The sequence below is a fragment of the Epinephelus fuscoguttatus genome, linkage group LG11, assembly GCF_011397635.1.
Source record: "Epinephelus fuscoguttatus linkage group LG11, E.fuscoguttatus.final_Chr_v1".
NCBI classification, from domain to species: domain Eukaryota; kingdom Metazoa; phylum Chordata; class Actinopteri; order Perciformes; family Serranidae; genus Epinephelus; species Epinephelus fuscoguttatus.
Window position 1 is genome coordinate 31676047 of NC_064762.1, and position 13802 is coordinate 31689848.

At 40.4% G+C, this 13802-nt stretch overlaps 1 protein-coding gene across 3 annotated transcripts in view; it reads right to left on the reverse strand.

Annotated features, from left to right (window-relative positions):
- Window positions 1-13802, reverse strand: part of cfap61 (cilia and flagella associated protein 61) — a 48839-nt gene that overhangs the window by 3169 nt on the left and 31868 nt on the right. For all 3 annotated transcript variants that reach the window (XM_049590078.1, XM_049590077.1, XM_049590079.1), the window contains exons 18-23: window positions 13452-13620; window positions 11332-11500; window positions 6895-7187; window positions 4527-4854; window positions 2313-2395; window positions 1909-2120 (exon numbers count right to left, since the gene is read on the reverse strand). In XM_049590078.1, the coding sequence (XP_049446035.1) occupies window positions 1909-2120; window positions 2313-2395; window positions 4527-4854; window positions 6895-7187; window positions 11332-11500; window positions 13452-13620 (1254 nt within the window). The remainder of the gene's footprint in view (window positions 1-1908; window positions 2121-2312; window positions 2396-4526; window positions 4855-6894; window positions 7188-11331; window positions 11501-13451; window positions 13621-13802) is intronic.

Genomic DNA, 13802 nt, shown 5'->3' on the forward strand with positions numbered 1-13802 from the left:
CTCCTGAGTTACTGAAGCTCATAAAAGACTTCTGTAGAAGATGGTATTATTTTTAATGTTTGTTCCATCATTCCTTTTGGCAACAACAAACCCCAGGTTGCAGTGAAATTATGTCCCAAACTGTCTGTTATAAACCTCCATCACAGTTTACAGACTTTCCTGTGCAATGTGGGATTATTACAAACATTTTGAGTGCCCACTTTCAGTTTTGTTTCAGTGATTTAGATAAGTTTGAAACCTGTGTTTTTGCATTTTCTGCCCCATCATAGTTCTTTGTAGCAATTTCACCATATTCCCAGGGGCTGGTTTCACAAAGACAGACTTTGATTATGGCTCAAATTGCACTAATAGTCAGAAGAAGAACAGACATTTTAATCCCTCTGTTGCACAAATTTCAAACTAATAAACATGGCTGATCAAGCAACCGGGTCAATCTGCTCATCTCCTTTCACTCCAGCAGCGTTCTGGAGGAATTCACTTACAAAGACAGAAAATTCAGTTAAGTGTATAACAATACAAAAATCAGTCGTTTTAAATATCAGCAGAGTGCAGACACGCAGCAGAGCTGATATTTTTTTGACCTATGTCGGTCTGTGAGTAAATTTTGTGACTCTTCAGTTTACATCACTGCGCACCAACTGGGTCAAGTGGGAGCTAGCAGTGCCACTAATTTGGTGATTACCGTGACCGTCATCCAGACCCAATGTGGTTGTTTTGGAAATATTGTGCCCATCCTCCAGTCTCACCCCTGGTTGCCCCGGTGAGTACGCAGCTCAATTTTAAGCTGCAAACCCCCTTTAGCATTGTTAGCCTCACAGTTAGCCCCTTAAGCAGTGTCAGCATGGCTAGTGGTGCTAACAGAGGTCACAATGCTAAAGGGGTTTTGTGGCTCAAAATGAAGCCACTTACTCATCAGGGCGACCTGGGGGGAGACCGGAGGGCGAGCACAATGTTTCCATATCCAAGCCATCCCTCAACCAGGACAGCATTACCAGCAGTAATAGCCAAATGAGCGGTGCTGCTTCAACCCAACCCAGTTGGTGCACAGTGCAGAGCAGCCAAGGCTAACATTAGCTAACCAGTGCGGGCTGAAGGGTGGGCAGTGAGCACCATGTCTCTAACCTGGCTAGCTGTCTGTCTGTCAGCAAAGCCAACAAAAAATAAAATCAAAGGCAAGACATTTACATCACAAAGCATTAAAATTTCACCACATCTAAATGGAAGGTGCTTTGAAATGCAGCCCTAAAGCTGACTGAGTCAAAGGAGTGCCCGACTGAAAGGAAAGGTCTCTTGTATTTCACATCGTTTTTCTTTCTAAAAAGTGAGCTGGTTCATTACTTGTTAATATGTGTCAGGCTATCGAAAGCAAAATTAACTGAACTGACTTCCCCAGTCAGGACTTGGTACTTCTGCTCACTCAGTCAGGATAGTTTTCTTTAGCAAATGAAAAGAATTGACGATGTCCTCACTTCTGTATATTTCCAACAGTTTCCTGCAGGCTCTAAAAACTCTTCTCCTTCATACTGCTCGCTTCACAACTTTGTTAATGAACCACATATTATTAGCTATTTTCCTCTTTTTGCAATTTGACACCGTTTTGTGATTGTTACTATGGAAATATGAATCTGTCTTTTTGTCCAACTGTCTAACTTGTTATTATAATAATCAAAGAGCAAAATAGGTCTGGCCTAACAGTACAGGCAAGTCTAAAATCTCTTTGTGACACTGGTCCAAGGTTTTACTACGTAAGACAGTGATTAGCTGACAGTGTTATTACAACTGATAGAATTTAAGGGTGATTTTTTTGTTGATATTTTATACTCTAGAAAAACTGAAAAAAAAGTGGATGTCCCCCCTCAAAGCTTGTGTAGAAATGTGCAAAAGCATAGTAACTGTTCTCTCTCCCACCTGTACAAGTCGCAGATCAGGCCCTTGTGGTAGCGGGTGGACAGCTGGCCCAGCAGCTGCTGGTGTTTCCCGTACAGACACAGGTAATTGGAGACAGGGAGGGGCTTCAGGGAGAGACAGGTGAGCGCCTCCACAAGCTCATAGCTGTCAAGATGCAAACAGAAATAGTTTCCTGTCTCAACCCGTCCTGTCACGATGCCTCTGTCCTGTAACTGTACATGGATGGATACACAAGTTAATGAAAACTTGTTCTTCTTCAGGAGATCTGTTGCGTGATTACAGCTTTAAAAGATGGGTCAAAAGTTGAGGCTGCAATATTCTACAATTGCGTTTTTGTCCACAAATTAAGAGACAAAAAAAGAACAATACATCAGTTTGTTAGTTTCCTTCCCTTATAACCTTACATGTTTAACAGAAGGGCTGGTCAGGTTGGTGGCGGACGGTTTGGTAATGTGCAGGTAGTTGTATCCTCCAGGCAGTTTCCCACCTGAGGACAAACACATCATGAAGGTTGGCATGTGATGTGGTTCATATGATTGAGTTAATAAGATGATGCTGGAGCTTGCTGCTTTTTTTATTGTAAATAAATGAAATATCTTTGGATTTTAACAGTTGGTCTGAAAACAACAATTTGAAGATGCCACCTTGTATTTACTCAGACATTTTGCAGTTCTCTTACATGTTGTGTTCTAAATAAATAATCAGAAAAACAATTGTTAGCTGCAGCCCTAGTTGACAATAATGAAATATAAGAATACTGCCTCTGAAAATCTACAATATCATAGTTAAAAGATCGATCATAGTGTTTTTATCGGAAGAAAATATTAAATAGGATTTGTTTCAGCCCTGAAACATGCACTGGCATCAAAACTAGGACCAGCAATACATCATAGCATGCATTTCACTGTCAACATCCACCCACAGAGGAGAACAGAGCTGAGGCAATGAACTCAGATAGCGGGCGATGATATGGCATCTCTGCTCCCCCTGAACACTGAAATCTCTCTGAAAAGTTCATGTGTGTTTCATTTCTGTGTGAAGGGCGAGGCGGAGTGGCTGTTGTGTTTATGTAACCTGTGGAGTGGCCTTGGTTACTCCGTGAATACACAGCAGCACAATGCGGCATTGTTACGCCCTGCTATGGTTTGAGTGTCTGCCACAATAACATCGGCAGTGGGTGAAAGATTGGAAAATGTTCCACAAAAGCATAATGAACAAATATTGGCAGCACAAATTCTCCCAGATAAAAGGGGACAAAAACATGGACAGACAGGAGGAGGGACACGGAGCAGACTATCGAGGTAAGCTGACGGACCTTGAAAACATATAGACACCTGAGATCTGCTGATGAATGTGAAGGAATTTTGTCTTTATCATAAAACTATTAAATATTTAACTATGATAATTAACATGCCTGTTGCAAATTGAATGAAATCCTTGGGAAATCTAATATAATAGTCAAGTGGGATGAGTGCTTTTAGGGTGCCAGGGTTTTATAAGTCTCATTGATTCTACTGGTTGAATCATCAATTGTGTGTCATCCACTGCGTGGGAGACGGTCCTTTAAGGTCCCAAAAAAACAGACAAGCATCAGTGAAACCAACCAGTTAGTCTTCAACCATGAAGAAATGAAGCAACTACATCTGCGCTTTTCACCAAACATCAAGTACCGGTGAGTTTTTTTCTACCCTCTTGTCTCAGGGAACAGTAGTGAGCCCATTATGGCTTAGAGCCCCATAATAAGGTAACGAAGATGCTGCACTAGAAAACCTTTTTTGTACCAGAAGGTGCACTAGGCTTTAGAGACAATTTTTGCAGTGGCCAAACAGTGCAATTACAACTGTCAAAGATTTTTTTCCCATAGGCTTAAATGGTGAAAGCCATGTTGGTAAATTAGTGAATACAGTTTTTTAAATGTGTCACATCACAACCCCCGCTAAATGACCTATTTTACTGTCAGAATTTGATACATTTGGTCAATTAACAGTCGGAAAGTCTAGAAGAACTGCATGATTGAATAATTTTATCTCCATTAAAGTTAGCAGAGTACTAAAGTGGAAGTAGCCCACTCGGATGCTGGAACGAACACCTAACCCCCTAACCCTAACCCCCTAACCCTAAGTTGGCCTGCTCTTTGGGCCACATACTGCGGAAGCGGTGCCAATCATCCAGGTAATTTTATACACAACTTTAACAGGAATAACCAGGGACCTGGCTCCAGCGCTTCTAGATCTCTTCATACAGCCATGTTTTGGACAATCAACACAAAAAGTGAGATTAATGCTTTATCAGAAGTGTTTCCAAACAGTACTTTTTTGTTTTAAAGAGAAAAGACTTCAAGAACGAAGTCCAACTGGTTGCTTTTGCAAATAAAAGTCAGTTTAATCACCCTAGTCCCATTAAAGAACCGCACAAAACCGCTTCCCTGAACTTGTTTATGTAAGCTTACAGGACTATGTCAAGTGTATTCGAAAACATCTAGTTGTTTTATAAGAACTGTAGACATAAAAACTGAAGGACAGAAATCAGATACAGTGGTTCTAGATTTAACTGTTAAAGTCCTAAACTCCTCAACCCTTGAAACTCATTAAATATATTTTCCAGCCTTGAAATCTGACCTTGAATCTTGGCCTGTTTGTACTGTGGTATGAGGTGATCCATTTCAGCTGGAGCCTCGACCTCGGGTTCCAGTGTTGGGTCAAACAGGGGCAGCAATACAGCTGCCAGGTCCCGGCCCACTTCCTTGGAGTTGAAGTTGGCGTGTGACCATTCATCTGCGTAGTAGCAACGGGAGAATTTGGTGAGAGGCCCAGCACCACAAATGGATGAATCACTGGTCTGGAAAGTGGCATTTATGACAAGTCTGCTGTCAAAGACCAGGAAGGAGTTGTTGATGCTCTCGAAGGCGTTGTAGTCGACTCCTTTATTGGAGAGATTAATGAACACCTGAAAGGGAGAAAATTAAGAAATCAGTATATTTTCTGCTTTCTTGTGATTTTCATACTGATTTTCATCGGTATAAACTAAGGTCCAAATCACATTTGCCACAACCCCACTTTTTCCTTGTTGTGAATGTGATTTTCTGCTCAGCTTCCCTAGTGCTCATCCTTAAGAGAAAATCAATACCAATAGCATATCTCTCTGTTAGATGTGAAACTACAGTCAGGGGGCAATTAGCTGGAGCAGGAGTTAACAGCTACCCTGGCTGTGTACAAAAGTAACAAATTCCGCCAACCAAGGCGTTTGTTAAATCTTTACATACAGCAAACCTACAAGTAATAAGTTGTGGTTTTACAGCCGGACAATCTCTTGGCTGACTTCCCTCTCCGAAGTCAAGTCACTATTTCTGGCCAAGACATAGCCTTACCACTAATTTGTCCCAGTGGCCAGTCACGGGACTGCAGCAAAAATATACCCCTGCCCCAAAAAATATTTCCCCCATTGACTTCCATTATAAGAGACATATTGAGCAAAGCATTAGTTCAGGCAGGACACAATGTCAAGCTCAGCTTACATCCCAGCTACATCAGCTGATGTCAAACAGCCCAATCCACTGATGGAGCAGCTGATTGATGGAAGGGAGTCAGCTGACAGATCATATGATTACTTTCTATGCAACCAATTGGCAAATCTCATTCAGGGTGCCTTATTTAAACCGGTCTGGCCTGTCTACTGCTGCTGCTTCCTCTGCAAGCTGCTTTGCAACCTGCCTCCACCCCAGCTCCTCCTTTTCATGTTGTGTCTGACTTATCAATGACAGTTCTCTTTGTCATTGATGCTACTCTGTTCTGTTCACTGCTCTGTTCTTTCCTGGTGTTCTCCCTGTGTTAACATTTCCATGCAGGAGCATGGAAGGGCAGAGAGGTGATTCTTTGACTGAAGTGTTTCTGACTGAACTATAAATCTGTTGACAGGACACCTCCAGCTGCAAACATAGTTAACTATTACTGTCTATAGTATACATTTTGAAACCATGAAGGTGTTCTATTTTGTTAAACTTTTCCAGAGCCTAGAAAAGTGTTCATTAGTGAGGTACTCCCAATGTAAAGCCTATGAGTCGAGCAGGAGAGATGAGCATGTGCAGTGGGCTGCACAGTGTGGAAGTAAACCCGGAGGCAAGAAAACTTTTTGGATTTACATTCTGACAGAGTAATTTTCACTCAAGTGAAAGGGCGTCATTTTGGAGTTTGTTGTCCAGTTATTTAAAGTTCTTCTCCAGGCATGTCCATTCATGTCTACACCTTTGTCTTGGTATGTGTGTATGTATGAATATACAAATTAATTAAGGTTGGCAGTTAATTTTTGACCTTGTTGAGATTGTTTTGTCAACTGGATTACTGATTTTTTTCTTTGAAAACCCAGATGAAAGACGAAACTTTGTGAATCCATAATACTCTGAGCAAACTGAAATTGTGTGATCATGTGATCATGATCAGATGAGTGGAGCTGGACTAAATTTGTATATTATTGAAGTTAATGGTACCCTGTGGAGTTCTCCTGTAAATGACACTGTTTAAATCTAGTGTTTCTCACAAAAACACACTGTGTGTATCCTTGATGCTGAACAAATGTGTCAAAATATTTCATTCCTCCAAAATAAAAAAAGGCCAAGCCAAATTTTTGAATGTTTTGGATCCTGAACAGTTTAACAGTACTTGCAGAGTATCATCTGCTGGGTGCCACTATTTTAGCTTACAATGACAACAAACAAACAAAAACACATAACCAGACAGTAGAATCCGCTATTGTCTGAAACAATAAAAATGGGAAACACACCAAAATCATTTTGTGCTTGACAAACACAGTCTGCTTCCAGGAGGGAAATTAACACCCAACCAACAACCACAAGCTGCTGAATTCAGTCCGTTGTTTGTGAGCTTTTCAGCTCTACCAGACACCCTGGCCAGTTACCCACCATTGTTTGGAGAACACTTTCTTTTGTAAAAACTGATAACTGACTGGGTAAGCAGTGTAACTTTGACTTACTCCACACTGTAGATGGAGGGGCTCAGCATCAGTGGTGAATGACACAGATGTGAGGGGATCGGGGTGTTCTCCATTGTTCATCTGGGCAAGCAGGCAGTTACGGTGGACCTGGACCTTTGCCTTCTCCAGGGCTGTCGCCACAGTCTTCTCCACGTCAGGGTCGCTGAAGCAGGAGATGCCAGGTTCAGACGGTGGGAGGACTAGATGGATACGATGTCCTTGGATGCCGAGGCAGAGCAAAGTCTCCACAGTGGTGAACACATCAATGCTGTTTCCGTAGACGATGGCATTATCTAGTGGTACACAAGGAAGAAACAATTAACATAGTGTTCATAGTATTCAGAGTGTCTTCAACTTGTTTCAGTGAGAGACACTATGATGGAGAAAGACTTAATATGATGAATCAAAAATATGAAAAGCTTAACACAGAAGGAGGAAGTAGAGAGGGGTTGTGTAGAAAGCAATCAGTATTAACATGAACATATCAGCAGAGTAATAGTAAGACGTGTCAGGCTATAATGGCCACTCTTTACACTGCATGATGTATGAAGTAGATGAAAATGTATGAAGTATGAAGGAATTTCCCCAAAGTCCTGTTGAGAGAATGAAACAGACAAGGTCACAGTGACCTTAACCTTTGACTTATCACCACCAAAATCTAATTCCCTCATTGTTGACACCAAGTGGACATTTGTGCCAAATTTGAAAAACTTCCCTCAAGGTGTTACTGAGATACCACGTTCACGAGAATGGGATGTACGGACGAACATGCAACCTGAAACCCCTGAGGCAGGGTACACCCTGGACAGGTCGCCAGACTATTGCAGGGCTGACACATAGAGACAAACAACCATACATGCTCACATTCACACCTATGGACAATTTAGAGTTACCAATTAACCTAGTCCCCAGTCTGCATGTCTTTGGGCTGTGGGAGGAAGCCGGAGTGCCTGGAGAGAACTCGCGCTGACACGGGGAGAGCATGCAGGCTCCGCACGGAGGGGCTCCCACGCCCGGGATCGAACCGGCAACCCTCTTGCTGTGAGGCGAGAGTGCTAACCACCACACCACCGTGCCGCCCACCACCAAAATTGAATAAGTTAATTTTTGAAGTGGACGTTTGTGCCAAATTTGCAGAAATTCCCTACAGGTTTTCTTGAGATATCACATTCATGACAATGGGAAACACAGACAACCAGAAAACATAGTCTCTGACCATGACTTTTGCCAGTGTGAAATAACAATCACAACATGCACTGCGCGCATTCTCCCATCTCTACTGAAATTTTATCTCTCTCAAGTTGCCAACCTTGGATTGGTAACATGAGTAAGTTGCGCACAACCTGTCAGACAACAGTGACTCTGTTAGTCCGTTTATAAACAGACAGTATATGTTAATCATGTTGGCATATTGCATAAAACTAATGCACTACAAGTTGGATTTAATGCTGTGACACTGTTGGCGGGACCGGACCAACAAAACTGGAAATTGACCCAACTCTAGACAGCTGCTCGTCAAGCAGCTGAAAACAGAAAAAAGACCATGTACTTATGTTAAAGCAAAAGCCAAATCAGTTTCTCTGCAGATAAATTTACTTGAATACATTTTTCTGTAGATAAATTTGATTTAAAGCTGACTCTTCTCTGGTTGATTTGTTTGGAAAAGAGCCATGAAAGAAGTACCAATCAACTAAACAAGCTACTGTATGATTATATTTCATTCTTTGAGTAAAACTATACAGACCACCAATACAGCCATGGAGTGTAAACTGTCTTATCATACTCATAATTTAAATGCCAGTAGTGATGAATAAGATTACAAGTCTATAACCCAGCAGCTCTGTGCGACTGTACGTCAATGCTTATTAGCAAATGCTGATGTTAAAGTTTAGCTCAAACAAAAAGTTCAGCTGAGAATAATGGGAATTCATTCAGTTTTGTAGCTACTTGGGCTTGAACAGCACAAATTAAAATGTTGAAAATGATGATGGCACAAGATGAAAAGTTAAGGGATCATTAATGTAATCACAGTTTATCCACTGGGGAACATAAATGTCTAAAGTTCATCACAACCCATGGAATTGTTGCTGAGACGTTTCTCTTAAAACCACAAATGAGAACTTCCTGGTGGCGCTGAAGGAAAAGTCAGAGGAAACACCACAGTCAGTAATATTCAGCCTAAAGGCAACATGAACATCTGTCCCAAATTTAATAGTCCTACACAATATCTCCAAATGATAGATGATCATCTCTTATTTCTGTTTATGAGATACATGTGAAACATAATGGAAAAGGTTTGAGATTTTTTTTATGTACTAAAAACACACTTAACAACTACCTACTAGGCTACTACAGTAATAACGCCTTTTTTTTTTGAAAAATAAAACCTTTTTTAGGTTCATTTTTCTAAGTTTCCCTGCTCTTGGAGTCACTTCAGATTGCAAGCGCAGTCCATATTATCATACAAAATCATAATACTCCAAATACAGACAAAGCTTTACAATTTAGAAGAAGTGAATGGTGACCATGAAGCATTCATTTCTAAAAAAAAAAAAAAAAAACCAACCCAACAACACTATTTGGATTTTTCCTGAGTGAACCCATTCTATGACGCTCACTGTTAAGAGAAGCCTCTTGACATTTTACAGAATGTACAAGTTCCTATATAATGAGAGTGTGTGCTCCTCATCATCTCTCACTGATTATATTTCATTTAACGCACAAAGCCTGGAGCATCAGGGCCATCGTGAGACACAGATGACAAAAACTAAGATTTACTGTAAATGTAGATCAGAGTTTTCCTGGCTGCTGTTCAGTGTCGCTGTCCATGGTGCTGAACCAAAGGAGCTATGCTGCTACTGAACCATCAAGTCCAGCAGAACACAAAGTGTCTCATCAATATATCTATATTCCACTGATCACTTCATCTGGTGACTCCTTCTACTAGAACTACCTAAGGAAACATGCTCTTTTCTGTGTCTACTAAAAAGGGTGAATGAGTCCCCTTAAAGTCTCGGCACACAGTTTTGTTGGGGTACAAAAATTAAAAAGGCTTGATCACGGTCCTGAGGTAGACTGATGTACAAACTGGATTTGTTTTAATCATGTGCTTACTATGATAAAGGCAGTGTACCTTAATAAGCCAGTGTGCCTTGACTTTTAGGGGGGAATTTCTTTCCTATTTTTAGGGCCATTAATTGTCTCCCCGTGCATCAGGAGCAACTGTCTTGTGTCACATTGTTGTCAGATCCAAGAAGCGCTTCCTCATCAAATTTCTACCAAATGCTTTTTTTCACTGCTTTTCCATCCAATTTCCATCTGCTTTCACTTTATTACAATGGTCACATTAATTAAGTGTGATGTGATGTGATGTTCCAAATTTATCTTATTGTCCACAAATCCCATTAAATGACCAAAACCAAAGGTGAACGTATTCACTAATAAGTAATGTGTGTGTGTATCAAAACCTGATTAATCTTTTTTCCTCTGTGCCATCAAGCTCCATTGTTGTCCAGAAACTATTAAAACACATCAAGGAGCCACACTGTTGCACTGGGTGACATGTTCCTTCATTACCATGACCACACACACTGTATATATTATGAGTCAGTCCCACATATACCGTCCTTCTGCTTCAAATACTCACTACAGCACCAAATGTGAATTATTACGCGCCTGAAAATAGTCCCCAGCACATTTACTATTTCCTCCTGTTTGTTTGCTAAAAAACTACAGAGACAATCTTTTTGTTAAATGACTGAGACTTTTAATGAAAAATGAAACTATATATCTGTATTTTAAAACATTTATGTCTTCAGTAGGAACCCATGGGTTTGGAACAGAGAACCACAGACAGGAAGTCAGAGAGTATCTAAAGACTAACGCTACTAGAGAGTATTTTCCAGGGATTTGTTGAAAAGAAAGTATCCATTAAACCGTGCGCTGAGACAAAACAGCTAGAACTGCTTTAGTCTAATGCAAAAAATTTACATTCACTCTGTCTCATTTTGTTATTATTATTAAAATATGGAAATAAACACAGTATCTGCTGGAGTCTGCCATGGCAATTTGCATTTATTAATGGTTTTCCTTTATGACTGGGATCAACTAATTAGTATATATAAAAGCCTCACTCTAGATCACTGCACAATTCCTTCAGAGAGCAGATTAATTTTGCTTAATGACACTGTATTTTTTCCTGCTCTGAAAAGCCGGGCTCTCAGAGAGTGATATGATAATGGAAAATGGATGGAAGAGGCCGACCTGATTCACAGAGATGAAAGATTTCTCTGCAGCTAATTAGCTGCTAATTATACCGGGGCACTTCAGCGCTGACTGGCTGAGTAATGACATACTACTACAGATTAATTTTAGGTTCGGTGTGTGTGTGTTTGAGTGTGTGTTAGTGTGTGTGTATGTGTATGTGTGTTCACTTACCCTCCAGCTCCACGAAGTTGGCACACAGCCAGCGACGAGCAGCCATGCAGTCGTAGAGGTCGTTGAGGGTGAAGAGGTTGGATGGGACGGGCTCGATGTATCTGGACTGTGCCTGCAGCTGGCTGTTTGTAACGGGCTGGCTCAGATCCAGACCAGAGGGACAGGGTACCTACAGCATCACATGACACACAGACTCATTACATCAAATTTGAGTAATAATGCACATTTCTGACACACAGAAGATAAGATGAGTATATGACAGGAGAGATGAATGGAGAGATGAATGGGATAATCATTATAATTATTATGCATATTTTTACTGGCATTTTTTATTTTGCTTGTAACATGGTTACTTTAGCTAATTAGCTGAGGTCCAACATCTTATGTATAAGATGTGAAAATGTACATCTTGATTAAGAGCTATATGTCATATAACAGCATGGCAGCTAGAGTGAATACTGTTACTGGCAACGTCATCAGCTGTTTGCTGTTACCATGTTGTGTATGAACTGCTACTGGCCTCAGTCTTAAATTAAACAAAAGTACAAATACCACACTGTCAAAATACTTCACTAGAAGTAAATCTCCTGCATTTAGACCCTTACTTAAGTAGAAATATGTAAGTATTATCAGCAAAAATGTAAAGAAGTCATTGTACAGTTAAATGTTGCCTGTCAGTCTTTGGATTAATTTTACTGCTGTATTAATGTGTATGTTGCATTTTACTGCTGTAGATGTTCAAGGTTGTGCTCATTTTTACTCCTTTATACACTGTTGGGTAGTTTAATCTACAGCAACGATACGTATTCTATCACAAAAGAATATGTTAATAGTGTTGCTATCCTGTGAGAAACAAATATCTCTAAAAAGTCAACTTTTCATGATGTCAGAGAAACAACCCTGTTTTGAGCTTTGTGATGATGCTGGAAGGATATGAAAAGTGTAATCAGAAAAGAAACTAAAGCTGTCAGACAAATGTAGTGGAGTAAAAACTAAAATACTTGTCTCTGAGATGTAGTGGAGTAGCGGTATCAAGTTGCGTAAAATCAACAAGCTATTGGCGGAACTATACATCAACCAGTATATCAAACGTTAGCTAGTAAACAGTGCAACAAATTGCCAATGACTCTGCCAGGTAATAAATAAGCTGTTGAAATATCAGGTCATAAATGAGGAGATGGGGATCCCATTCTTCACCTGTAATGACATACAGAGCCATGATCTGTTTGTGAACTAATTAAAAGGGAAACAATGTCAGTAAGCATCACATAGTGTGTTTGTTTTTGTTTTTTGAGAGGACTTTTCAGTCAAAGGTGAAACAACGAAGATATCCGAGGTTTTAGCGTGATTTGCCATGCTCACCCCATCGACTTCAACAGAAATGGCACCAAAGTCTGGCACCAACACATAATTATAATGCTATCATTAACGTCATGACCTTTCCTTCTTTTGTAGTTTCCTTGAGTATAGCCAGGAAACCAATTACCTCACTGGTCAGTCACACTCCAATCTACACACTAAAGCTTGATTTATGGTAGAGCACTCAACACTTTTGATGAGAGTTGCACAACAGAAATTACATATTTTCTACAAAAAAAGTGTAATTTGACACTGACTTTCATTTCATGTTGTGCACCTGGAGAATTTTTCTTTACTTTTAGATTAGTTTTTGTCTGTTGTGTTGCCTTTTTGGACAGCTATAGAGAGAGAGGCTGTGGGTTGGAATTAAACCCTTGCCGCTGCAAAGGACTCAACTTAAATGGGTCACACACTCTACCAGGTGAGCCAGAGGTCACGCCCACCTGTATGAGTATTTCGTTATGTAGTATGCATTGTATCTGATTACCATAGAGACGACTGAAAGTTTTACCACAGATTAAACTGAAAATATTGGACACACTCTTAAACTTCTGTCAAGTGATGCTACCATAAATCAGGCTTCATGTGCACGCAACTATCACAGAAACCACCACTGAGCTTTCTGAAGATGTCGTGGAACTGATTCAACGGAATGTCTGCATTGCAAGGAGGCAACTTGATAATCCTACGTTGACAAACCTGCCAATTTAAAGCAAACTGTAATATTCGATGAGATGATGAAAAGTGCCTCATTGTCTCACCTGGTACTGCAGGCCCGTACAGAGGATGAGGTGATCATACAGCACCTTCCCATAACCAGATACAAGGACGTGTTTGGACTTCCTGTTGATGCCCACCATCTTCCCAGTCACCACGTTGATGCAGGAATGCAGAGGGAGCTGGGCTAAGTCTCTGCTGCTGTAAGTATGACTGCAGGAGGCGTAGAAAGATATTAAACTCTGATGTAGATTAATGTAGTTTTAAATGACAACTTGAGTTTAATTACATACAAAATAATCGTTTGATGTTTTTGGAACGTTCTTATAATATGTGAAGATACTGTACATCTTGTAAATTATTCAATGCCAAAACATGATTTTCAATTTCAGTGC